Below are 25,710 nucleotides of genomic sequence, written 5' to 3' on the forward strand. Positions count from 1 at the left end.
TTTAGCAAGCATTCCTGGGGGAAATTTGAGAGACCATTATGTAAATCCACAGGTGCATGCCAAGACCAAATAACTGGAGTCCTGCCTTCCAAGTACTTCAAGATGCCTTTCATAGTGCTCCTGATAGTGTTCAGAACACAACGTGAGGAGACGCGCCAGGAACACGTGGGTGTAGCGTGGAGGGCCAGCATGTCCGAGCAAAGCAATTAAAAAAAGTCCAGTATCAGACGCTGTATGACTCAGGAAGCAAACATTCATTCAGTGCTAGTCTTTCCATCTTGTGCCGATATGGCTCTCAGTTATGCCATCTTCATATGGTAAAAGGAAAAAGGAGCCTTTGTTGTCCAGTTTGGTTTGATCACATTTCATACACAGAAAAGCTCTCAAAAGACTGATTCCATTAAGCTTGTGGACGTGGAACCAGGAGGTTTGAATGAACTTTGTATATTTTTGGGGTTTGTGAGGTATGTATTGTATGTGTGTGGGGAAATAAGAAATGTCTGTAATGGAGGGGATACTCAGAAAGTGTGGAGGGTCAGCTGAAGACAGGAAAGCACCTCATCATTCACTGCTGCTCAGCTGTCCCGTAGGAAGACAGCAGAGGAAGCATCCTCCAATCATGGATGATCATGTAACATGTAGGATCAGTGCCCCCTTGTGTCTGAAACATGCATGGCCCAGGGACTTATATATCAGTGTAGCCGATGTCTTTACATGCATTGATATGTTTATAAAGTCCTCCTATAATCAAAGCTGTTGTCTTCTGTATTAGGAAAATGGTTCTACCAGTGAGGAGGTGTTGCAAGTCACACATATTTTTTCTGTTCTTAAAAGTCTCCTATTATACTGTTTTTCATCAATATATTATAGGTCTCAGATATATACAAAACATGTCTCTGAAGTGTTTGGCTCGAAACACCAAACAGATCATGGCATCCCATAATCCCCTCTGTTTCAGCCCCGTTTCAAAAGGGCTGATTCTCTGTTACCTTGGTAGCTTATTGGCTAATGGTTACATAAGCCAAAAATCGTTATGACATCATACAGTGGCCAAAATCTGATCAGCTCATTTTCAGACAGGTTTTTATATAAATGGATCAGGAAAAAAGTGAGAGAATCTTTTTTCCTGAAACTTTCAGAATCTCTTTACACAGAGGGGAGGACACATGTTGATGTGTACAAGACATGAAAAAGTGGATTTTACATAATAGGTGACCTTTAAGCATGAATAAATGCAAAAACACTATAAACCTAACTTTCATTATGTTTCAGAAAACCTTTGCACTTTCAGGAACCATTGGTCGGCATTCACAGCACCATAAGCCATTTCAAATCCAGGTTTGAAAATTTTAAAAGGGTCTGTAATCACAATGCTTAGCACAATCCACAGGAGATACACAAAAAGTGTGATACAGGGATAAGAATTTAGTCCATCATTTTTTATTCCCATAAACAAAAGGACCTGCAGTGCAGAGAATCTCAAACATTCGTCAGCAATGACTTGCCATTTAAAAAAAGGAAAGAAAAGAAGTATCCCAGCTTCAAAGTCATAGGCAAATATTTCACAATATCTACATTGCTAAAAGTCACACTCGGGCCATGTAGCCCAGAAACAATCCAAACATAACTAAATAAAACGAGAAGTAGATGCTCATGAAAAGCAAAACATTAAACAAGAACATAAAACGACAGCATAGACCTCCTTCATGTTTACTTATAACGGTCATTTCTAATGGAACAACGAACAACTAACACATGTAATGCTTAAACTACTTTTACTTCTGGCAAATATGATATCAGCCATTGTTATGTGTGCTGAAAATATTTTCATAAGCACTTTTTTTTTGCTGTTCTTAGTACTTCTGGTCAACATTGCACAACCCAAACAAACACAAATCCATCAACCCACTTGTAAAGCTCTTAACACTGTAAAAGGCTAGCTAAAGCACAAGCAAACGCTCATTAAATCCCAAGTGGACACTGTGTTGGTTCTGGTGAGCCAACACAATACAAACCTGCTGCTGACTTCAAAATGTGACATCTTTGCCGTTCGAAAATAAGGAAATCTCTTAGTGGCCGAGTCAAACATACTGTGAGAATAATGTGAAACTGGACCCAGAGTGCTATGCGGGTGAAATTGAAAGTACTATTGTGAAGGATAACTCTTCTTTTTTTAAACTTTGCAGTCCAAACATGAATTTTCCTAAATGATCTACAAACACTGAGTGGCAGCACACACTAGTACAAATGGCTATTGAACGTGTAAAGTCTAAAACTTGCTACACAATATGAAGAGGAAGAAAGGAGAAAACTGTTGGCTCAGGATTTTTGACAATCGTCGTATTCAAAATAAATAATTGTACAATAGCAAAGGACAGGGCGTATTCTCCTCTGATATAACGCTTTACTGAGGATGAGGGATAATATGCCTTAAAGGTACAGGACGGGAAGGAGGCAGCTATGAACAAACTGTATATGTACTGTTTACCACAAGTGTGCACATATACAGCTGAGTCAGAGGATGAACAGGTGCCATAGAAGATTCTGAGGTAAATCCATAAAAAGGCTGTGAAGGGAAAAGTTAAAGTATACATATATAACAAAGTGTTTGTTATATATGGGCTCTCCCAAACGTACACAGTGACCGCTGCATGTAGTAGTAGAAATGCCATGATATACTTTTCACTTACTATTGTCCACTATGCTTCTCTCACCTACGCACCTCTCTGGATACAATCAGAGGCAAAGGGCATGAATAAGGCAGGTTATAAAACTTAAGACCAACATTTACCACTCCAGGCAAACATATTTTAAACAATGGGTCAACCCGAATATTATTTTAAAGACACAATAAGTTAAAAACATGTATAAACAATAGAAATTACTTGGCTTCTTTTAAAACCCATTCTTTCTCAGATGAAAAAAGAAATGAAATAAACTCTCAACCCATCAAACGTGCACCAATAAAGTGATTCCCTTCTCCTTGAACTTTAAACCAAAGAGGTAACGAGATGAAAACCTATGTATACACACTATTATGTACAAGTATTGGAATAAAAGAGTGATATTATATATTTACAAACACACATCAGTCCCTGATCGATTAAGGCCAAAGTGCTGTAGGTGCGCACGGCACCCGCATCACATGTAGCCCGCTGTTGCACTTAAGTGTTCCTCAGTTTGAAAAATGCAAAAGAAGCATTTATGATGTAATACTCAAGGCCTTTGCACTAGAATTATTTGTCTTTCAAACATATAAAACTAAGCAAACTTTAGCCAAAACCTGACCTTTTCCAGCAGGTCCTGGTTTTCTTTTTTTACAAAAGCGAGATATTTTATATACATAAAAGTAGTACTTGAGTTCAAATGACTGAGTTCCAGTTTCGGGAAAGCCTTCTGGGATTTCCTGTAATGCCCTCTCCTCCTGAGAGAGTACTGATAGGGAGAGGGTGATGCTCTGCCAAGATGCCCACTGTTAATGCAAATGAAAGCAGGAAACCGTTGCACTGAAGTGTGCACGGTGGTGTCCTGGATGGATGGAGAGTCAGAGCATGCCGAAGCCCTCGCTGCCCTCACTGATGGCCAGCTTCAACAACTTGTGCAGTTCCTCATAAGAGTCGTACGTCGGGAGGCACAGCTGGTTAAAACTGGACAGAAAATTGGACCACAGGGAATCAGCGAATGTTTAGTTCCGGATGAAGCATTTACAAAACATTTATAAGTCACGCTCATTCTCACGTGTAATGAGCTCTAAACATTAAAGATGTGTTGATATTGTATTTTTTCATGATTAACAAATCCAACGAAAAGACAAAACGAACATGACTTTATTTTAAATATTCCCTAGCCTGATGAAGCTTGTTCCTCCGTGCTATTGTTATTAAAGAACTATTAAAATCCCATCAAGGAGCCCTGGGAGTCATGTTTCGTCATTAACATAAGCACAGAAAATATCGTTTATTTGTGAGTCTATCCAACATGGAGCTGATTCAGATACTCACGAGAGAATGTGTCCTAATCCGCCTGCTAAAATTAGCCCCGGACAGAATCACTAGTTGCGTGTTTTTGAGTGATGTTTGAGGAAACAGTGCCCAGTTCTTTTGAAAATGTATTAGCCTTTTTTATGAATAGAAAAGTGTGAACAATGATTCTTTGAGCTAAATGCTAACGTCAGCTTGCTTACATGTCCATAATGACAATGTAAACTAGACAATGTTAATCAGATATAATTAGCACAGTCATATTAAACCGTATAAGTATTAATGAGTGCTAATTAGCACTTAACGCAAAGAACTGCTGACACGTTTTTACACTGTTGGATAATAACCAAAGAATTGAAAAATAAAATACATTTTTAAAGAGTATTTAGATATGATGCCTTTAATAGGCTACAACAGTGGAGAAACAAAAGCGGGCTAGAGAGCTGCAATAAAGATCACATTTTGACTTGAGGATGGCACTGGAGAAACTCAGGGGTTCCCAAAAGTCTTTATAATAAATCTTCTGGGAAATACAAATGTCTGAGTTATTTTTCTTGCCAATCCATCTAGTACATTTTAGGTTATTAAAAGTAGAAAAACAGAAAACATTGACCTGTTGGTTTGGCTGAATGAAGCGTAGGATTCATCCTCTGAGGACCATGAATGTCAGATATATATTGTTTTGAAAGTTTGTTCAAATTAATGTTGAGACAAAACTATTAAAGCAAGCAATCGATTGACAGACTGACATCACTAAAGCATCAAGGGCTCAGACCTTCATGTAATTCGTACTCACCACGTGTGTGCAGTGGGCAAGGTGCTGTGTGTGGGGGCAGCGATGATCTGGAAAGAGGGGCAGAGGGTGTTGAATCCCCCGGGGGGGAGCTGAGAGGAGCCGGTGGTGAACTGCAGCAGACGGGCCAACTCCTCCTGGGTGAAGCTGGACACCACGGCCCAGAACCACTTCATCACCTGTGGCAAGAAAAGAAAAATCAGTGGCCTGCTGCTGTGAACATGGATAAAAGAGATTTCCAACGACATACTTTCTCTCTGAAGTGCCACGACCCTCCGACAATCACAGCGTGGGCCTTGAAGTCCAGCACGTTTATGTCTCCGGTGCCACACATCAAAAGCTGAAGAGATTAAAAGAAAAAAAAAAAGTAGAATTCCCCTGCAGTATCAGTTTCTTTAAAAACTTGATTTGCTATTATAAACATCATACATACCTCCAACTCATTCTCATCAAATATGGCTAGCAGATTTTCTGGAACCAGTTCATTCAGACCTGCAACAGATCAGGAAATGACACTAACTACGTGCACATTACAAGAGATCTGAAACTACAGGTGTGGGCTAAACAAGAAAGAAGGACAACTGCAGCTGTGCTTGTTTCCTCACCTTTCAGGAAGTGTTCCACCTCCTCTCTCACCTGGCTGGCGAGTCTGTACTGGGCCAGCAGGTTTAGATAATGCACCTTGTTTTCATTGGTCACATCGATCTGAGATCCCCCTGATATCAGCTCCACCACCTGTAAGAGAGCAACCAGCAGGTTATAAATGTCATAATACGTAAAAGAGCCTAAGATATTAAACAGTTTAAAAATCTGTCAATGTGTGGGCAGTAAACGATAGAGGGTGGGAAAACCTTTGTTACAGTAAATCTATGTATACAGTTCAACACTTGTGAGAGGCTGTCACACATTTTTCATTGTTAGTATAGTAGAGGGAGTCCCACAGCCGGCTATTGTGTGTAACTATGCTACAAAGTTTAAAATCCACTCATCCAGCTTTATGTAAACTCAGCGCTCAGCCTCAACAAGACAAACGCTTGCCAGACGAGCAATATGGTTTCTTTAGTTTGTTTTTGTGCTCCTCTGTCCTGTGAAATGACATCAGGGATAAAAGGGGGGAGTTCCCTTCCAACGTGTTGCCTCACCTTCTCCAGCTGTCCCGACTTGCTGTACTTCTCCTCGGCAAACACCAAGTCCATGTCGCTCACGTCATTGTTTAGGATGAAGCAGACCTTGGCTTTGTAGAACTCCTGGTCATCCGTCTCGAAGTACTGCATTTGGAAAATAAAAAAGGAAAACACAGGGTAATGACGTTTTGAAGTAAACATGGTTTTTCATCTTCCTCGTGGAAGGATAAAAACATGATTGGGCTTTACTTCTCCACTTACAGATCTTAGGAAGTTGGATAAACAGCAAAACACATTGGCTTGCTTTCGGATATAAAACACAAGCCAACAAATCATTTAGGTTTCTTGGCTTTGTGGGAATGTGAGAGTGATGAGACAGACCGGCTGACATCGAGAAGTAAACAATGAAAACATGACCTTCCAACTTCCGAGGAAAGGCTTTTTCCTTGAAATGCACTGAGTTCCTTACCTTGTAGTTCATCCTGAGGCCGATGATCTGGGCCAGGAAGGAGCGGGTAAAGCGAGCCCGGACCAGCTGTTTGTAGGCCCCCCCCAGAGCGGACTCATACAGGCACTTCCCCACGACACGACCAGCAAACTCATACATCTTCAGACGCTGGTGGGCCTGCCGCTCAGCGTTAGGGTGCACCTGGAGAATAAGAGGAATCTGGGTTTCTGTCTTTTGAACTTATTGAGCTTTTAGAGGACAGCAAGGCTACGTCCACACATTTCATCTCATCATCTTCGCTTTGCTTACGCCAAGAATCCACAATGCTAAAACAGAGACAATTTAAAAAGATGACGTCAAGTTGATGTTTTTTTTCTATATACCGTAATTTTCGGACTATAAGCCGCGCCTTTTTCCCTATTTTTCGACGCTGCGGCTTATATAACGGTGCGGCTAATCTATGGATTTTTACAGCTAACGGCCAACAACTTTAACTCTATGGGCTCTATGGCCGGTCCGCGGACCCCCACCTTTAAGCGGCGGGTTCCAGCAGGAAAAGCTGGAGGTCGGAAAAGAGTGAGACAGGTAGCGCGCAAAAGTGAAAGTGGAACCGAGAGTGGTATGCCGCTGCTGCGGCTTATATTCAGGTGCGGCTTATACTCCGAAAATTACGGTAATGTTCTTTTTACAGGATGAGTAGGTGTATGATTACATTACATTCAAGATTTCAACATGACACCAACAAATACTTAAAGGGGACCTATCATGCAAAATGCACTTTTGTACGTCTTTGATACATGAATATGTGTCCCCGGTGTTCCAGGGAACTCACCAAGTGTCAGAAAACACAACCCTCTCTATTTTCCTCCATACCCAAATCTCTTAAAAAGGGGCTGCAACGGATCTGATACAGACTGATCCAGATTTGAACACTTCTCTGACATCACAGAAGTGGCGCTACGGCTATTGGGCCAACTCCACCAATCAGGAGGAGACAGCCACGGACATTGCCGTTCGAAAGCGCTGGAGACGCTGTAGTACATATGCCAGGCAGTAGCGTGGCGTGGGGAAAAAATTAGGGGAAGCCAATAATACGTCCTTTCTTTTGGGGTGGGGGGGGGGGTGTGGTGGTCAATGTAATAACGTAACCAGATGAGTGATTACAGCGCCCGGTATCATTTTACACACATTTGTATCATACAGATGCAGGACTTACACACGCCTGTTATCTGACCGACAGGTCCGCACGCACTCTCCAGCCGAAACTCTAATAAGCATTCATTCACAAACTAAATCAGGAGACCTTTAACGTTTTACGTCCGGTTCGCTCCTTTGTTCCTCGCTGTAAACGGCTCCAGTTTGGGCATTGGCCTGTCATCAGATTGTATTTGTTGTTGCTGCTGCAGCGGAAGTTTAGTCCAATTATTTTTGATTAAATACTCCAAATCTCCACCCTCCATAATTGCACTTGCTTCAGTTGCTTGCTACTTTCTAACGGCGGTGTAAGTGGTGCAGTGACGCTATCTATCTTCTATCGATTAGATTTATCATTCGAAAATTATAAAAGTAGGGTAGACATGTGGATATTATCCGACTGAACAAAACGTGCATTTACCTAACAGGTTCGTTTTCCACTGACCTTTTTTCGAGCTATTTTCCAAAATCCTATGGAGAAATCCCGTTGCTTTTTTGTCGAGGGAAACCGGGCGCAGCTTACTTCCGCTTTTTGGGACGCGTCACTGCACCACTAAATTGATGCAATTTGATTGGATTGTTAGGCAAGGGAAGCCAGCCGCCTCTGGCTTCCCTTGGCATGGCCCTGACCAATCACAGGTTGGCAGGGACATGACGTGAGCCTCATCTGATTGGTCAATCCCTCAATTTTTTTTCACCAAGGGAAGCAAATTTCGGCTGGCCTCCTCTCGCAACAGAGAGTGCAATCTACTGTTTCACCATAACATCTAGAGGGGCGCTGTTTCACTATTTGTAAAATACTCAATGAGAATGGGGGAGAGACGGGCCGGCAGCAACACACAACAATGCATTTCCGAAACTAAACGAAGTGTTTTTATTTATTTATTAAAATGATAACTATAATCCAAAAAAACAGGGGAAGCCTGGCTTCCCTTGGCCTCCAGGAGAAAACGCCACTGATGCCATGCCTGTAGATGGTGCTGTTCTCACAGAATCAGCCCATGAAAAGACAGTGTTAAATTGAGCGAAATGAGGAATGGCTAAAATGCATGATCTGTTTTGTATTTTGAAAAATAAAAAGTATAAATATGCCTTATATAGGTATGGTCCTACACTATATTATTCAAATATAGCATGTTAGGTCCACTTTAAATGAGATAATACCAATTCATGGAATACATTTTAAAAAAGGATATATTTCTTGATTAGATTCCCTTCCCTAATTGACACATCACGAGACACTTTTCCAGATTCAGGTTTCAGTTAAACATAACACATTTCAGTTGTTGTTCTCTATGCTAGCATTGCTTAGCAGAGAACATGCTTAAAAGGCATGGTTAGCAGCTTTCAAGAGGGAAATAAATATAAATCCGATGACTGCCTTTTTGCTATCTATGCTCGTTTTGTTCTGCGACGTGTATTGGCCACATTTCTTGAACAAAATATAGTAAAATGTTGCCATAGTAACCTGGTTGTAACTGAGTGCGGAAAAACGAACACAATTCCTTTCTCTTTGAGTGTGTGTTTGTGTGAGTGAGTGTTTGGTAACTATGGAGCTAAAACTAAATATTTAAATAATAGAATAGTAGACAATCTCCTTCCTATGGATGCTTTTAGGTATATTAGTATAGACAGATATTATTTCTTAAGCAGTACTTAGTGTAGATGTAACCTAAGCCTCAGTGAGGTGTTTTGAAAGGGGACGGGGGTAATAAGACTAACTTACCAGGCCCTGGTTGTTGTCACTGAAGCGAGTGAACAGCTGGTTGGAGGTGTCAAAGAGGGTCTTACACACCAGCTCAAACCACTCCCTGCGAGGGCCTCCCCAGTCCAGAGCTGCAGAGAAGTGTCAAAGGTTTTAGCAGTGTGTTCATCTAACAAAGTTACTATGTCTGTAACTCTCATTTTGATGCCATTTCCTGTGTTATTTTAAGATCTTTTTGGTTTGAAGTGCTTGCAGCTAAATGTTTACCTTCCTCATCCTGGAACGCGACCTCAAAGTTCTTACTCCAGTCGGACACAGAGAAGTTCCTGGTAGCCTTCAGGGACTGAGCAACAGCAAGAGAAAAGACAAATAAGAATCTAAACAATCACATGATAACAAGCCCATTTGTATATTGACGAGCAGCACTCACCGAGTCTAGAATAGTGTGCCGAGTGATTTTGAGGCAGGTCTTGGTGCGAGGTCTCTTTGCGTGGATTTGCCTGAGTTCACGTTGAAAGAAGTTCACCTTGTCTTGGAACGTTTCAGATCCACCTGTGGACAACACCATCAGATTATAGCTACAGTCTCTAAAAGAGGGTATTTACTAAGTACTTCTCAACGCGAATGCATCACATTAGACTGGAACAAACCGATGTTCTTATGCAGGAAGCGAATGAAGGTGGCAGCCATGATGTTCCTGTCTTTGCAGCTGAGCTCCACAGGAGGCTGTATCCCATCATCCACCACAAGAGTTAGATACTTGTGAACGGGGTCAGGACCAAAATAGGTAAACTGAAGCAAGAACAGAATATTATGGTTAGCGTGGTAAATTAAATCAAACCAAAGTGTCCCAGGGTTTTACGACTCACTGCTGCTTACCTTCGTTCCTGGACATACTCGGAAGGTGAAAAGGCGCCATGGAATAATTTTCAGGTAGAACTCTTTCACGGATAATTGCTGTTTGACAAAGAAGTCATTGTTCATTAACACATGTTGAGTTCTATCCTCTCATATACAAGACATCAGTCACACAACCAAAAGGTTAAGAGGAAAAACAACCAATACATGACACGCTTACCTTTGGCGATATGTAGCAGTAGACCTTTTTTGGTTTCTTGACCTTCTCAGGTTGTCCCTCCACAGGAGAGTCATGCTCATCCTCCTCTTCTCCCATGGAGGGCCTCCTCTGGGGGGCCAGCAGAGAGGAGGCGGGAAACTGCCATGAGGAACTGTAGTTCCCATTGCTGTAAAGGTACGCTTCAAAGTAGATGCTAATGCCTGGAGTGGACACATTCTTCTCCACACAGGCCTTCTCATTCTCTGTAATAAGCAAAGAGAGTATGAGTATCATGCATTGGAAACACAGACTAGAAAGCACTGTGTTTTTACTATAGTAGTGTATAATTCCTTAAGCATGTAAAGGTTGCTCACCACTGAGAACAATAATATCAAACTCCCCGTTGCTGAGCGGCTGGTCTGTGTAGGAGATGCGGGCCCTGAAGCAGCCCGTCTTCCTCAGGGTGAGTTTCAGCAGAACCTGGCACTGCTGCTTGTTGAGGGTCACTGACTTACTGTAGTACTCCTCCAGACTGTCGTCATCCCCCGTGCCCAGCTACAAGAAACAAGGAAACTCAAATGAATCCCAGCTCAGAGACTTGTTCTGCTGCGCTGTAAAGTTAGTGGACTGTGCAATTGGGAACAGAAGGCTGAACAATCCTGGCTTTCATTTTTACAGTCCAAATCAATGAGTAAATCAAGTAGAAAGGGGGTGTGTTCCCTTACAGAGTGCACGTGGACGCTGTAGTTGGTTTCATCAGTGAGAGATGCGGAGTTACTGGTGGGGTTTCCATACTCGTCCCTCGGCTCAATTTGCAAAGTGTGCTGCTGGCCATTAGTTAGCACCAGGGTGGAGAAATGGTAGGCTATCTTGGTTTTTGATGGGACAACTGTTCCTGATTTGAACAAAAGAATAGAAATAAACAATAAATACGAGTCAAATCAATAACCAAACACAGAAGAATACGATTTAGCAGAAATACCTGGTTGAAAAATCTTGTAATAAGGGCTGTAGGCCACGTTGAGGCCACCCAGCTTGACAGCTACCTCGTAGCGCCCGGCTTTGCGCACAGTGAAGGCAACTTTGACTACGTTGGACTCTGGTTCCTGCAGAACTTCCTGCGTCACAGGGATGTCCAGAGCCAATTCGATGTGGGTGATGTTGACCCTCAGCCCTACAGGCCGGTGGGCGGGAAAAGGCTGGCCATTCTTATAGAAAAGCTGAGAAGACAAAAAGATGAATAACTGCAGACCAAATATTCTCTGACACTGCTGCATGCGTGAGCCACTTAAAGTCAATGAGACTAGACATTAAAGGTGTCCTATCATGCAAAATGCACTTTTTGATGTCTTTTGTACATAAATGTGTGTCCCCGGTGTGTCAGGGAACCCACAAAGTGTCAGAAAAACAAAACCCTCTCTCTTTTCCTTCGTACAGGGAGTACAACGGAGCTGATCCAGATTTGCATCCGATATGACGTAATATCGGAAATGTGAGCTGGCTTTACGCCCACGGCACTATCAGAAACTTCGCTATCAGAAAGCAACGCCTGACGTGTTTTGGACGTAATATGGTCTTTTTTACATTAGCAAGCATCGCGAACACTCAGAGCTAACCTGTACTGGACAGAGTATGTTTAAAAAAGCAGGAAATAAAGAAAGGAACTCACATTGTAGTAAACCCGCAAGAGAAAAAGCATTTGAGCTCCATACTGTTTCAGAAATATTCCTTGATGTGGTTTTGAACATGATGGCATTTAATGACGGCAGCATTTAGCTGAGAATCTCTCGGTAGAATTTTGAGCAGGCATTAGCTCCCATCCCCCTTTTTTTTTTTAAAGCTAAGGACCCAGAATGAGCACTTTAGTAACAGGGCTGAAATAGAGGGGTATGAGGCATGGCTGGAATGGGTGATCTGTTTGGTATTTTGAGGAAAACACATCATAGACATGTTCTTTATATTTGTTCATATATCTGAGACCCATAATAAATGCCTAAAAACAGCATGATAGGAAACCTTTAAAAGACTGTTAGGAATAAATCATCACCTGGACTCTAAAGCTCATAGTCTGGCCCACTTCCTGCGGTTCCTTCCAATCCCAAGACACCTTGCAGGAGCGGGGGTCCAGGTAGTTGCCCCGGACATAGTCGTAGATGCTGCGGTCGCCGCGTCGCCCTGGATCCTCATTCTGCAGAAAGCTGACAACCCTCGCTGCAAGTTCACAGAGGAACTTAATGGTGAAGACAAACGCTATGATGGAAACAGTAATTCCACCTGTCGCAAGAAGGGAAGAAGCACAAGAGAAAAGTTGTTGGAACAAGGGGGCGCAATAAATGCAAGGTAATTATTTGGTCACCAATAAAACAGAGAAAAGGCTAAAGTTTGACAAAGGTTTATGGGATCAAAACTTGACAACAAATCCTTTACCAAGGCTTTATATAAACAAACTATAAAGCAATTTGTCAAACGGGTAATTCAAAGTGGTTCAAAGTGCTTGAAGAAAGAGCTAAATGAGTCATGTAGCAGCCATTCCAGGTCCAGTATAACCGCCCAAACAGCATACAGTGAACTCACCAATCACGTAAAACATCAGGTCCCTTATCAAGAAGCAGAGCGCCACAGTACAGCCAAATATGAGAGCTCCCTCTGAAAAGACAATTGTACAAATGAATAATTCAAATGAAAACAATACACACTATATGTTATAAACCAACAGGTTCAAAGGTTTGATTGATAGTTGAATGATGACATAAGCCAAGGCTAAACAACAGCACCACTGCATTTTAAACGGTGTCCTGTCAAATAAATGAACAGCAAATGACAAGAACAAACAAATGTTACTCTGTATACAGAGAGGAGGCAAAACTGAACTTCTCTATTGTAACACTTGAGCCACATTCAACAGCTATGACTCTTGTAGAAACAACACTTATCAACAGTACAATCCACTTTATGTTTACGTCTTACATCTAAAGGCTTCCTAATACCCTGCAGCTTTGGAAAGCAATTCAAACTAAAAACCTGTCTAAGGCAGTAAATGACCTGTGTCTTACCAATTGTCCACTTCTCATTCAGACGCCTCACAGACAGGCTGTGTACCAGCCGGATCTCGTAGTCCTGGTCACGACTCCCCCTGGAGTTCTGGAGGATCTTGATGCCAGTAGACAGCTTGATGTAGTCCTCGTAGTAGTATCCCCAGGCAGCTAAAGAGAGCTGCAGCTGATTGTCGAACTGAGACAGATCATCTAGGTTCATACAACGCAAGGTCTTCAGTCTGCGGTGGGAAGCAGAAGTGAAAGTGAATAAAGGAGATGATTGAAAGGAGTCGTAGCGATGATTAGCCTCTTAAAAAGTACACCCTTTAGAGATATATGCTACTCTGACTGCTGACTCCCCGTTGACCAAGTCTGCTGTGCTGACTGCACACAACAGCTTGTCCCACACACAAAACAAACTATAGATTACAACCTGGATCTTATCACCTAACAGGTGAGGCAGCGCAGCACAGTGTATCCTGCCTTAGCAAAATACTACCGTCGTATAGCTGTATTACACGAGAAGGGTTGGATAATAAGAACAGCAGAGGACAATGAAACCAGTCAAACTGAAACATAATCCTCCCATTGTAAATCTACAAAAAGTAAAACCTTGTGTCAATGCCTGATAACACCAAGGTGTAATGTGCAAAGTCAAACTTTAGTGACTAAAAACACACTAAAACCCTTTTTCTCTTTTGAAAACACATTTTCAATCCAGACGCAACAAAATGTTAACTTTGTACAGAAAAATGCTAAATGTGTATTTTCTAGCATGCTGTTTGGTCCAGTTCAGTGTGTGAAGCATGGTTGATCATCTACCTTGTGATTGCAATTGTTTAATTATAATTATAAAAAACAATCTTCTCATTATTTTTTCTTAAAGTAAATACTTAGATCTTTTTTATCCTCTCACTCCTAATAACACAATGTATCTGACAAGTCGTGGCTTATGTCAATCCACTACTTCCCCATTTACAAGGGGATATATATATTTGTAAAGTGCTAGGCTCACCTTCTGTCACAACACAGTCACTGAACTGAAGCTCTGCCAGAATGACATTACCAAGAAAGGTTCAAATAGAGGCAGCAATGGTGTGACGGTCATGACATTGAAAAATGTGACACAGTGTCCCTTTAGAAATACCAAACAGTTTCCTTCTGAAATGAATGAGTAGTTGAGAGACACAGTTGACCTTTGAAACATTGACTTTCCTTAAACAGAAAGTTTATTTTGTTTATTTTGAAAAACAGAATGACTACTTAGCATAGCCTGTTCTGACTGCATCAATAGAGATGATCCAACATACACATCACCTGCACTGCTGCAGGTCTTACACAAACAGCCGGTGAAGAGTACTTTTTACTGCAGTGACCCTCTGAAACACTGCAGCCTGCACAGCTCAGCGTCAGCAAAGCTCAGCCAGCCATGAATGGAGAGGCTGCCCTCAAGTGGACAGAAATAGATATGGCCCATGATAACCGGCATAAAACCTGATCATAACCACAGAACCAATTCAAGCCTAAAATATGCCTGGAAAAATCTATACGGATGACATGCCAATAAGTGATTGTTACTGAAAAAGTAAAGCTTCTCACGATTGTTGGCTAGATTAGTGTAAATGTAAAAGGTTAAGACCTTTCATTGCTTACGTATGGTAATAGTGCTCCAATTTCTGGGAGCAAAGCCACTCCTGGAAGGCAAAGTCTCGGAGCAGCTGGATGTGGGCCTCCTCAATTTCCCTCCAGCGCTGCTGTTCCTTCACCACCTCTTCCAGACGACTTAGTACACTCAGACTCAGTTCCTCCAGTGACTGTACATCTGGATGACACATGAACAGCACATACAAATACTCAATCACATACCAGCCAACAAATCAGCATCAGTAATGCCCCAGCACAGGCTTAAATACTCTCTCTTAAAGTCTATAATAAAGTGTATCAAAGCCTGAGCTGATTGTCCGTGCATACATGCATCTCGTAAGCCTGAATGTTTAAAACAAAAATGACCAGGGTCAAAGCAATAAGCAACAATATCTCCTTGCGTTAAACATAGTTTGGATCCAGTTAGACATGACACTTATTCATGGTATTCCTGCAAAGCTCTAAAAGCTAATGGTTAGAGAAACTGTTCCAACCAAAGTTTCAAGTATCCTAATCTGTCTTGCAGAAGTAACCTCCTGCGGGTTACCTTCAACATCAGACCATCAAATAAAGGCCTAAACTGTAATGGCCATCTAAATATATCTCAAATGGAGATATAACTGTAAGCAACTGACCTTCAAATAAGTGCCTGTACTGAGAGAGGCTATGTCCTTGGAGCCATTCCTCAATTTGACTCTCTTTTCCTTTCTTCCAGCGCACTTCCCAGAAGAAGATCCACGACACCGAGCAGAGGAGGAAGGTCAGGAAGAAGCGGCGGTCCATCAGACCATCTTTCAGCCTTCACTCAGACCCCTCCGTGCTCAAGGGAAAACTGCCACTCACCAGGGGACTTGACACGTTTCCTACAGTTGGAGAGAAACTGCTTAGGCTCAAACCAGTTCGACTGAAATACATTTACAAAAGGTTTTTAAGAATTGGATTTTAAAGAGGAACATTGGTCAAACAGACAAGATGCCTGAGGTGGTTTACAATAAACATGCTCAGCCAAGAAAGCATGAATATTTAAGTGACACCTTGGTGTTGGCTGATGGGAGAATACCATGTAATCACCAGCACTGAAATATGCATGAACAACTTGGCTAAAGAATGGTCATAAACTCTCCCCAGCCTCGTATAGCCCGGACCAACTGTCAACGTCAAAGAAACATTAACAGTGACAGTCTGACAACAGTCTCAGTCCCAACCAACAACAACAACAGCCAGATGTTGGTGATGGTAACGATGAGCTGCCTGGTAGTGATAGCTCAGGTGTCATAATGTTTCCAAATGTCATCCACTGCCACTGGTATAAACAACCACAAAGCGTAATAAATAACATATCGAAGCGGTCAGATGTACCGTACAGTTTCTTAAACGTTGCTTAAAGAAGGAACAAAAACACCGGGAGCGGAACACGCACAGGCTAACTGCAATGTAATCAATTGTCCCTGGTCTATTGTCACCTGCAGCGCAAGGTAAAGCTGGAGGCTAATGCTAACAACTGTTAGCACTGTGCCAATAAGCTGCTACAGTAGTTGACTAGAAAACGACAGCGAAATGCTAACTAGCCAAGTTAGCCAACAATGTCAGCGTCATTTCAGAAGCTGCTCGCCAAACCATGGAGGTTATCAAAATGCACACCACAACACGTTCATAAGACATTGCATGCAATACTACTCTAACACAAACAAAAACCGCTAATGAAAACTTTCATTTGATGTAAATAAAGACAGTCTTTACCTTCGTCTGATGGGCATTAGCCTAGCAACCGGAAAATGCGCAGAAAACGTGTCGATTCCTGATGACGTCTATAGTAAACGCATCGACAACACACGAGGGGAAGGGGAGAAGATTTCACTCAGAACTGTGGGCTAACATTTTAACCATGGTATGTCATATTTATATGTTATACAGTAACATCAAGACTGTACTCATAATACTTATCTATCAAAGTATGTTATGTGTTATTACTACATTGCCGTCGAAGCTTTTATAGCAGGCAAGCTCCTGAGCTAGTTTAGCTAGCCTAGCCTATCTAACATAAAGTAGGCTAACCCGTACGCCAGCTGCAGAAATAAATAAGCGTTTAAATATATCATTTACTTTTATCAATGTAAAGATCTTGGCCACAACATTAAATACATGTAAGTGTTAGTTAATTCTCCTAAAACCATGATACGTCTGAGTTAATTGTTCAAGGTTTAGCTAACACATGCAGTGTTTGTTTTATTACTTCTTTAGCTCTCGTTATACAATTCAAAGTGCTGTCTAAAAACTGCCTCAGTAATGACAGTACAGTGTAGTTAAGTGTTTATACAAGTAAATGTTACGCTGAGAGACGTTGTTAATATGCTGTTCAAGCAACAAAGTGCCTGTGTTATGAGGTTGACTCAAACCCTCCACTTACACAACAAGTCAATTGCTTCTGTAAAAGCTTCATACTGTTGGTTGTAATATCTTGGTTTTAATCAATTTCTGTGTTTGTACTTGTCTAACCTAGGGGAAGCAGAAAACGAAGAAGTTTGCTGTCATGAAACGAATGATCAATCTGAAGGATAATAGAATGTGAGTTTTAATAATTTATCTGTCTTCTAGCCACAGTTAACAAACGTATTGATCATCCATCACAATGTTATTAATACAGCCAAGTTTGCATACCTATTTAACATAACTTGTTGTTTTTTCAGAAAAGATAAGGACCGGGCTAAACCAAAAGAGAAAAAGAAGAAGGACCCCTCTGCGCTCAAGGAGAGAGAAGTGTGAGTTGGCTATAGCATATTTAATTACTATATGAAGAACTTTTGGTGGGTGGCTCCTTAACTTGATTTATTTTTAACTTTTTGTGCAGGACAAAGTACCCATCCTGCCTGTTCTTCCAGTACAACACGCAGCTTGGTCCACCATACCACGTTATAGTCGACACCAATTTCATCAATTTTTCCATCAAAGCCAAACTGGACATTGTTCAGTCTATGATGGATTGCCTGTATGCAAAATGTAAGTACTATTGCCAAGTGCATAATGGACCCGTTCCTCCAACAAATTGTTATATACAGTACAATGATTCAAAAACGTTCCTAATCATTCTTTTCCCCTCTGCAATTTTATCCAATCCAGGTATCCCATGTATCACAGACTGTGTGATGGCTGAGATTGAAAAGCTTGGAATGAAGTACAGAGTCGCACTCAGGTACAAGCTGCTAAATATAAAACTGCATGGAGGGCTTGAACTTATTTTGTTTATTCATTTGTTAATGTTTTGCTTTGCAGGATAGCCAAAGATCCGAGGTTTGAGCGCCTGCCGTGCACACACAAGGGAACATATGCCGATGACTGTTTGGTCCAAAGGGTAACACAGGTAATATGTTTTCATTTTAAAATGTGTCATATCATTATAGTGAATAATTATAAGTAATTTTTCGCATTTCATTTTTCTGAAGTTTTTGGCACAGGTAAATAACATTAATGCATTTCCACAGCACAAGTGTTACATCCTGGCCACTGTGGACAGAGATCTTAAGAGAAGAGTCAGGAAGATCCCTGGGGTGCCCATCATGTACATCTCAAACCACAGGTAGCACCATTTTGACTGAAATATACGTCTGCTTTTTATACATCTGTTTTTTTGCATAAAATGTGAAATAGATTTATGGACATGTTTCTTTCTTTCTTTTCATACAGGTTCAATATTGAACGGATGCCTGATGACTACGGTGCTCCAAGGTCTTAATCTTCTACAGCTGGGATGGACCTGTAAATAGACCACTTTTCTGTTTTTAAATGATTTTCCTTTCATGTATATTTTGTAGTTTGTTTTGTTTGGTGTGGGGTGGGTTTGATCTAAACTGCAAGTTACTTTACATTTGGTTGTTCATATGAAACATTTTGTTAAGAAAATAAATGAAATGTTGCAATGCTCCATGTCTTTGGTCTCCAGTCTTTTACAACAACCCTAATGTGTTGAGGAAATGTTGCTTTATTAGCAAAGATGCTCATTTACTATGGGAAAGATAACCTTGATCAATTCCATATATAGTTTCACACATTCTCTTTTGATGTTTTAAGGTCTTTATTATTTAAAAAATATTATGGTGTAAATGTGTTTTATTGTTTTTATTTTATTTTACCTTCAACAATGTTAATAAAGATGTATACAAGCAAACCGGGAAAAGGGCAATATAAATGTTTCACTACTACAACTAATAACAAATCACAAAATAAATCAGCCAACATATCCAGGGTGTGGCTGATTGAATGATATCTAATTTTTAAAATATTTTATATTTTATCTTAAAACGTTTTTTTATTTACTTTCCTTCATCCTTCCACCACATAACAATAGTGTCAAGATTAATAAAATGAAAACACCCAGATTGTGTTTTTTTATTATCACCAAGCAGTAGAATAAATGACTCGCAGATCTAACTTCTTGATCGGAGGAGCACTTGAATGCAGCATTTGTCACGGTTGAGATCCGCTGTCTTGCGCATGCGCGGTAGACGGAGATCTGGGAGTGTCTGAGCTGCTCGTTGGACGTGAATCCCACTCCCAGCCGCTGAACCCAGGAGCATCTGTATGAACAATGAACCGGCTGACTGAAGGAAATGGTTTGGTGAAGAAGCGATGAAGAGGACGCGTGAGGAGTGTCGAGATGATGGGATTGCAAAACGGCACTGATTTTTCTGGATATTTGTGATATGAATGACCTCTAACGGTGCAGGGAATTATTCGTTTCTAATACTTTGTTGTCTGCGGATCAATCCTCCTAAAGACTGTGATAGCGGTACATTGGCCGGATATGTTTTGGCTGATTGAACTTTCACCCGATTGTAATTAAAACACGTCTAAAGGCTTAATTACCTAAGTGTCATAGTTTATTTATTAACATGGACATATGATTATTAAATGGCCTAGGGTTCTAGATTTTCCCAAAGAGTCATTTTTTTATTGCAAGAAGATTAATTTTTGTATACTTTGAAATCATTATTTAGGTCTTCAACTAAAGGGCTGCATTTTTATTAAACCTTCTCGACATTGCATTGACTTATTCTTTTATATATTTTTTGGCACATGCTGCTTGATGTCATGAGTTGGCCATCTGTTGTTGGAACCTACTTAAACCTGCAACAAGCAGATTAACCAGTGAAGGGTCCAGTATGGAGGCTTCTGTGCCTGAACTCAGTTGGGTTCCTGCTGCTGGAGGAGGAGGAAGAGCAGGAGGAAGGATGCTGAGGGCCACCGCGGGCTCCGTGGAGCAGAGGGATGAGGAGCAGGAGGATGAAGCCGAAGAGGAGTTAAGGGATGGAGGGGTGCCTTTCTATGTGAACAGAGGAGGCCTCCCGGTAGATGAGGAGACTTGGGAGAGGATGTGGCGCCATGTGGCTCGAATACACCCCAACGGTGAAGCACTGGGGAAGGAGACCCGGGGGGCCACTGACCTGCCCAAGGTAAGGTTGCAGCTGTTGAATCCTACATGTGAAACTTACACATGGTGGAGAAACAATTAACACCCATCTGACGCTGTCCCACATGACTGATAGATAAACCTAATGTATTTTTTTTATCACAGCAGTAAAATACAATGCATGTTTTGTCCAGTCCACTCTGCATGGTACCATTGCATGCTATGGATGTTTCAGACACAGAAGAATGGTACTTTTCATTCATTTCTCGTGCTTAGAGCAATTAAGAAACTCTTGCAATCGGCAGGCTGAATAGGGAAAAGCACACAAGACTACTTTGATTGTTCAATGTTCATCAAGTTGTTGGGATGCTCTCTGTCCTACAGATTCCAATACCGAGTGTGCCTACATTTCAAACTACCACCACTATCCCACAGCGCTTGGAAGCCATACAGAAATACATCAGGGAATTGCAGTATCCTTTGACTACCTTGGTGTATTTTAATGTTTCCACAGCATTTCATTTGTAGTTAAAACATATTTTGATCTATCTTGACTTTTTTACTACCCTTTACATTTGGAAGTAGGCAAGCATTGTGGAAATTCTACTCTATATTAAGCTTTATTTCAGTCAGAGACGTAATTCATCCATATTTAAACAGCAACCTATGAATATCACAAAGCACTATAACTGGTTGTCTCTTCTCCCTGATGTATGCTGCTGTTTGCTCTGTTGTTATACAGTATGACCTTAACTGTGTCCTACAGGTACAATCACACAGGAACACAGTTTTTTGAAATTAAGAAGAGCCGGCCTCTTACTGCGTAAGCACCTTTTTCTTTCTTTCACCAAAGACTAATCACTAGTAATGGCCTCATGGCAGCAGTCATAGGATGTCTGCAACAATATTAGCTGATTTCTTATGGTTTTGGCCAGTGCTGCTAATGTCTGATGCCTGTGGATCAGCTGTATCTCCTCAGGGCTTTGTGAGTTGAAACGTCAAGCAGCAGAAGGCCTGGAACACAATTTCCCTGACCTTGCTTTATTAGATTTCGTGGTCCAAATCATATTTCCATGGCTCGTGGAAAATGTGTTTGTTCAATAACTGTGTGTGCATTTCTATTGCACTCAGTAGTGTCTTATATCACAGATGAGAATTAACGGTGTTTCTCTCCTGTTCCATTGTCCTGCACAGGTTGATGGACATTGCTAAAGAGATGACGCGGGAGGCTCTGCCAATCAAATGCCTGGAGGCGGTGATCCTGGGGATGTATCTTTAGAGAATCAGGGCATGTTGCAAATTTTATTATTGTATGTTTCATTGTAATGTGCCCCCATCATACATGTTTATGTTAATGGCGTGTTTTTTGGCAGACTTACTGTAAATTGTCTTTCCAATTATCCGTTTCCTTGACCCTTCTTCGTACAGTTACCTCACCAACAACATGCCCGGTGTGGAGCGCTTCCCCCTCAGCTTTCAGTCTCACTTCTCAGGAAATCACTTCCACCACATCGTGCTGGGAGTTCACTGCGGAGGACGCTTCGGCGCGTTGGGCACGAGCCGGAGGGAAGACCTCATGTTCAAGCCCCTGGAGTTCCGCACACTGATGGACCTAGTGCAAGAGTTCGAAGGAGCCTACAGGGGCTACTGGCACACCCTGCGCAAGGTCAGGATCGGCCAGTACGTGTCCCATGACGCTCACAGCGTGGAGCAGATAGAATGGAAACATTCCATACTAGACTTAGACAAGCTGACCAAGGAGGAGCTACGGAAAGAGCTGGAGCGACACACTCGGGACATGAGGCTGAAGGTACAGGCAGAGATGGCAAAAGTACACACATCCTTTACTCAAGTAGAAGTACAGATACTCGTGTTTAAAAATACTCTGGTAAAAGTAGAAGTACTGACTAAACTAAAACTAAAAGTAAAGAAGTATGGACTTCGAAATGCACTTAAGTCAAAAGTACCCATACCTACCAACCGTTTTAAAGAGTAACTGACCTCCCTTTATATTAATAGAACAATAATGTCATTGTTAGCTAATGAATGTTTTGATGCTGAACGTTTTTTTTGCTGATGCAAAATCACAACGTTTTCATTGGTCCCTCTTCTTTAGAGAAGACCAGGAAATGATGGATACACCGATTGTGTTAAAATCAATAGGCATGCAATGACTCTAAATAATAATGATCACGCCACCAAACTAAAGTAACAAACCTGTTTTGAAAATGTAAGAAGTAGAAAGTACAGGTATTTGAGTTAAAAATGTAAGAAGTAAAAGTAAAAAGTCGTGAAGTACTGGTACCAGAAAAATGTACTTAAGTACAGTAACAAAGTATTTGTACTCCACTACTTCCCACCTCTGGGTACAGTACGGTATTCAGAAAAGATGCTCTGTGGATAAGCATTATGAATGGTAGTGCAGAAGTCTCATCTCACTGCTGACACCAGGACAAGCTGATGGAGCTCAGACAATGATGATAGATTTACTTTGTCCTCAGCAGACGGGCCGCTCATTAGATTTCTTCTGACGCGCTGCCTCTTCATGCACAGTGACACCGAGTTGACCCGGCTGTTTGAGTGATTTCCCTCAAATGATGCTCTATCATCACCTCTCATGCCAACATAATGAAAACAGCCTTGATGCTGAGCTCTGCGCGTAATAAAACTAAATGTGATGGCTTCACTCTGCCTTGCTGTGCTTCATGCATGGCCGGCACAATCCATCAATTGCTTATCATTTACATTGAGTGCTCTCCACAATCACCTTACTAATAAAGACAGATTTTTCCGCCACTCATACTGAGCCTCGCCCTGGAAAGCGAGGACATAAGAATAAGTGACTCTTCATGTTGTGTTTTTAACTGATTCTGATAACGGTGTTCTCATTGTTTTTGCAGATAGGGAAGCCAGCACCACCCTCTCCCACCAAAGACAGGAGGAACAGCATGGGGTCACCCCTCAGAGGACAGGGCAGCCCCGTACGCAGGATCAGCCGCATTGAGAGACGGTATGATTCACCATGTGCTCAGCCAATATTAAATGTGACATGCTTTTTGTCACTGGGACACATTTGGACTATAGATGTCTTGTGATCTACAGAAAAGAAGAAGTGGTTCATGAATTAGTCACAGTTTCCTTGTCTGATTTCTCTGTGTCTGTTTTGTTGCAGTCCCTCTGGAGATAAGAAGGTTCTGGAGCCAAAATCGTCCGCAGAAATAAATGGATACCAGATTCGAGTCTGAAGAAGAATTTTAGCTTGCTTGTAAGGATACAAGGTCCCACACACGTGTTTCAGAGCCGCAGATTCCCTCTTCATTTTTTATACTCATTGGCCTATTCACGGAGACACAAATGTTGAATAGGTCACCAGCAACTTTTCTTCTCAAAACAAATGCCTCTTTCAGTTTTTCTACGTCTACTATGGTCAAGGTTTTTCCTGGAGAAGGTACTGTGCTTGGTTCTGGCCATGCTCCCAAATTAAAAAGGGGACAAAAGTGCAGTACTTTGTAAACATTTTTAAATAACTGCAGATTTTTGCAAACTCAACACAATGTGAAATATGACCCTTCCCTCGACGTTGGGCAGGACCACCACTCAGTGTTAATGTGCTACTGGACATGTCATAAGGTTCTGTGTTATGTTCAACAAAAGCTCTTAAGGCTCGTCTGCATTCTGTATCGTCGTACTGTAAGTGTGCAAGTACATGTAATGTAATTTTAAATCCACTAAGGCTCTGCTGGGCTGCCATTTCTTGTGTAGTGACTAGTTTGCAAACCACTACCCTTGTGCCTTGTATGGAAACTCAAAGAGAAGGAAATTCCTTTTTTTATATCCACCCCATTATTCTCATTGTCTAACTAATCAGAAAAGCAGTGTAATCTCTGTTCTTCCAAAATATCCAGATGCTAGCATGTTTAGCATGCTAATCACCTTATTGAATTTGAATATGGGATTGAATACACAATATACAATGGTATATTCAAGATTATGAAGTCATCTGTAGTGATGAGAAGCAGGATTTTTTCTGGCTCCTGAATACAAGACATTTCACAACAACCATGATTATCAAGCTGATGGACCTTATCTGCATTTAATGTAGATGTTGAGTAAGAATAAGTTTGGTTTATATGTACTGTATATCTGCTTTATATCTACATTGTTTCTAACTTTATTTGTAGCAACTTTATCCGATATTTCACTAGCCTTAAGTGGTGCGATTTCCTTTTCAGATGAAGTGTAAAGACGTTTGTTTACAGCACTTTTATCTGCATTTTGTATTTATATTATCATTGGAAATTGTCATTTTATACTTCCTTCAGTGTTGGTGATCAGCAGTAGAACACTATTTACTACACACTGTTTTGAATATGTTGCCACAGCCAAAAACTTTCCGTTTACAGTAGGTGTTGTCTATTTTCATTTCAGTGCTCTATTACACAATTGTTTCGTACCAAAAGACTGTAGATTTACCGGATCACAATAAAGAGGCAACCCATCTTTGTTTTCTGATTCTATTTTTTAATATTAAAAAAGGTGTTTTTTGGGATAAACTCATTGTTATGTTTTTAATAAGCCAGTCCTTTTTAAGCAGTTTTCATCCAAGAATTCAGTGATTAGTCCCTAAGTATTCTGTAATTAGTTGTCGGACAGGCTTGTTGTCAGGCAGGGAATGGAGCCAGTTTTCTGTCGACCAATAGTTCAAACTGAGCACAGGGTGTCCTCAGTTGAAGGGCAGTTTTTGGCAGCAAAGCAAATGATGACGCAAGCAGACTCTGGAGATCTCTAAACACTTCCTGTTAGGTTTACACAAAGGAAACGTAATGCCAACAACTCCATTAAAGGGAAGCATAAGCCTCTGTGTGCAGCAGCAGGACACTGGATTTACACACTTAAATTAGACTAAGTGGGACAATTTAACCAATAAGATTTCAGATTATCGCGAGAGAACAAATGTTGTAGACAACTGCCCTTGTTTGTTAATATTTGTCAAATCGTTTAAGAAAAGGTGTAGTATGCTGGCATGTGTGCTCATGTTCAGGGATCCTGCTGTTTAATGGTCCCAGGTTGATGTCCACCTCACAGCAATCAGCTAGGAAGTCTTAATGGAAGCTGCATTTGATGAACGCCAGTCAGCAAGGAACCACTTCCATGCATTGGCCAGTAATGTAACTCTGGAAGAGCTGCATGTGAGATCAAATACTGTCATGTGTGAGAGTGGTGCAGTGAGCTCTTTAAAACAAGTTAATGTTGTGGCAGTTTCCTCAGTGAATTATGAGAAGATAGTCATGATGAAGATAAACAAATCCCTCTCCTCCCTTCCAGA

The 25,710-nt window shown here is 41.3% G+C and overlaps 3 protein-coding genes across 5 annotated transcripts; 2 read left to right on the forward strand and 1 right to left on the reverse strand.

Annotated features, from left to right (window-relative positions):
• Positions 1-1,418: 1,418 nt before the first annotated feature.
• On the reverse strand, positions 1,419-16,856 carry arel1 (apoptosis resistant E3 ubiquitin protein ligase 1). Of its 3 annotated transcripts, none has more exons than XM_079691947.1 (22): positions 16,721-16,856; positions 15,616-15,843; positions 14,990-15,158; positions 13,355-13,575; positions 12,876-12,947; positions 12,349-12,575; positions 11,284-11,521; positions 11,027-11,196; positions 10,676-10,856; positions 10,323-10,564; positions 10,124-10,201; positions 9,895-10,036; positions 9,675-9,796; positions 9,512-9,587; positions 9,266-9,375; positions 6,367-6,546; positions 5,916-6,041; positions 5,379-5,508; positions 5,207-5,265; positions 5,024-5,113; positions 4,777-4,952; positions 1,419-3,647 (listed from the first exon to the last, which is right to left on the reverse strand). In XM_079691947.1, the coding sequence occupies exons 2-22, from the start codon at positions 15,761-15,763 to the stop codon at positions 3,545-3,547; spliced, it is 3,060 nt and encodes a 1,019-aa protein (XP_079548073.1). In that variant the 5' UTR covers positions 15,764-15,843; positions 16,721-16,856; the 3' UTR covers positions 1,419-3,544. The 3 variants fall into 3 exon arrangements, with proteins under 3 accessions (XP_079548073.1, XP_079548074.1, XP_079548075.1); XM_079691948.1 differs by having other exon boundaries at positions 15,616-15,860; positions 16,721-16,843; XM_079691949.1 differs by lacking the exons at positions 14,990-15,158; positions 15,616-15,843 and having other exon boundaries at positions 16,721-16,790.
• On the forward strand, positions 16,782-18,898 carry fcf1 (FCF1 rRNA-processing protein; the record flags this gene model as incomplete). The annotated part of the gene is made up of 8 exons (XM_079691950.1): positions 16,782-16,868; positions 17,481-17,545; positions 17,668-17,739; positions 17,829-17,977; positions 18,098-18,170; positions 18,251-18,338; positions 18,460-18,554; positions 18,662-18,898. The coding sequence occupies 8 exons, from the start codon at positions 16,782-16,784 to the stop codon at positions 18,708-18,710; spliced, it is 678 nt and encodes a 225-aa protein (XP_079548076.1). The 3' UTR covers positions 18,711-18,898.
• Positions 18,899-19,492: 594 nt separating this feature from the next.
• On the forward strand, positions 19,493-24,883 carry vash1 (vasohibin 1). The gene is made up of 7 exons (XM_079640792.1): positions 19,493-20,427; positions 20,769-20,857; positions 21,151-21,207; positions 21,579-21,653; positions 21,813-22,194; positions 23,285-23,394; positions 23,557-24,883. The coding sequence occupies exons 1-7, from the start codon at positions 20,137-20,139 to the stop codon at positions 23,627-23,629; spliced, it is 1,077 nt and encodes a 358-aa protein (XP_079496918.1). The 5' UTR covers positions 19,493-20,136; the 3' UTR covers positions 23,630-24,883.
• Positions 24,884-25,710: the final 827 nt, after the last annotated feature.

This window comes from Notothenia rossii (genome assembly GCF_949606895.1).
Source record: "Notothenia rossii genome assembly, chromosome: 7".
NCBI lineage: Eukaryota > Metazoa > Chordata > Actinopteri > Perciformes > Nototheniidae > Notothenia > Notothenia rossii.

Coding starts and splice junctions, on each gene's coding strand:
- vash1 (XM_079640792.1), top strand. CDS start 20,137: ATGGAGGCTTCTGTGCCTGAACTCAGTTGGGTTCCTGCTGCTGGAGGA. Junction 21,208..21,578: donor AAGAGCCGGCCTCTTACTGC/GTAAGCACCTTT, acceptor TGTCCTGCACAG/GTTGATGGACATTGCTAAAG. Junction 23,395..23,556: donor ATCAGCCGCATTGAGAGACG/GTATGATTCACC, acceptor GTTTTGTTGCAG/TCCCTCTGGAGATAAGAAGG.
- arel1 (XM_079691947.1), bottom strand. CDS start 15,763: ATGGACCGCCGCTTCTTCCTGACCTTCCTCCTCTGCTCGGTGTCGTGG. Junction 12,948..13,354: donor GAATGAGAAGTGGACAATTG/GTAAGACACAGG, acceptor TTGTCTTTTCAG/AGGGAGCTCTCATATTTGGC. Junction 4,953..5,023: donor CGTGGCACTTCAGAGAGAAA/GTATGTCGTTGG, acceptor TTCTTGCCACAG/GTGATGAAGTGGTTCTGGGC.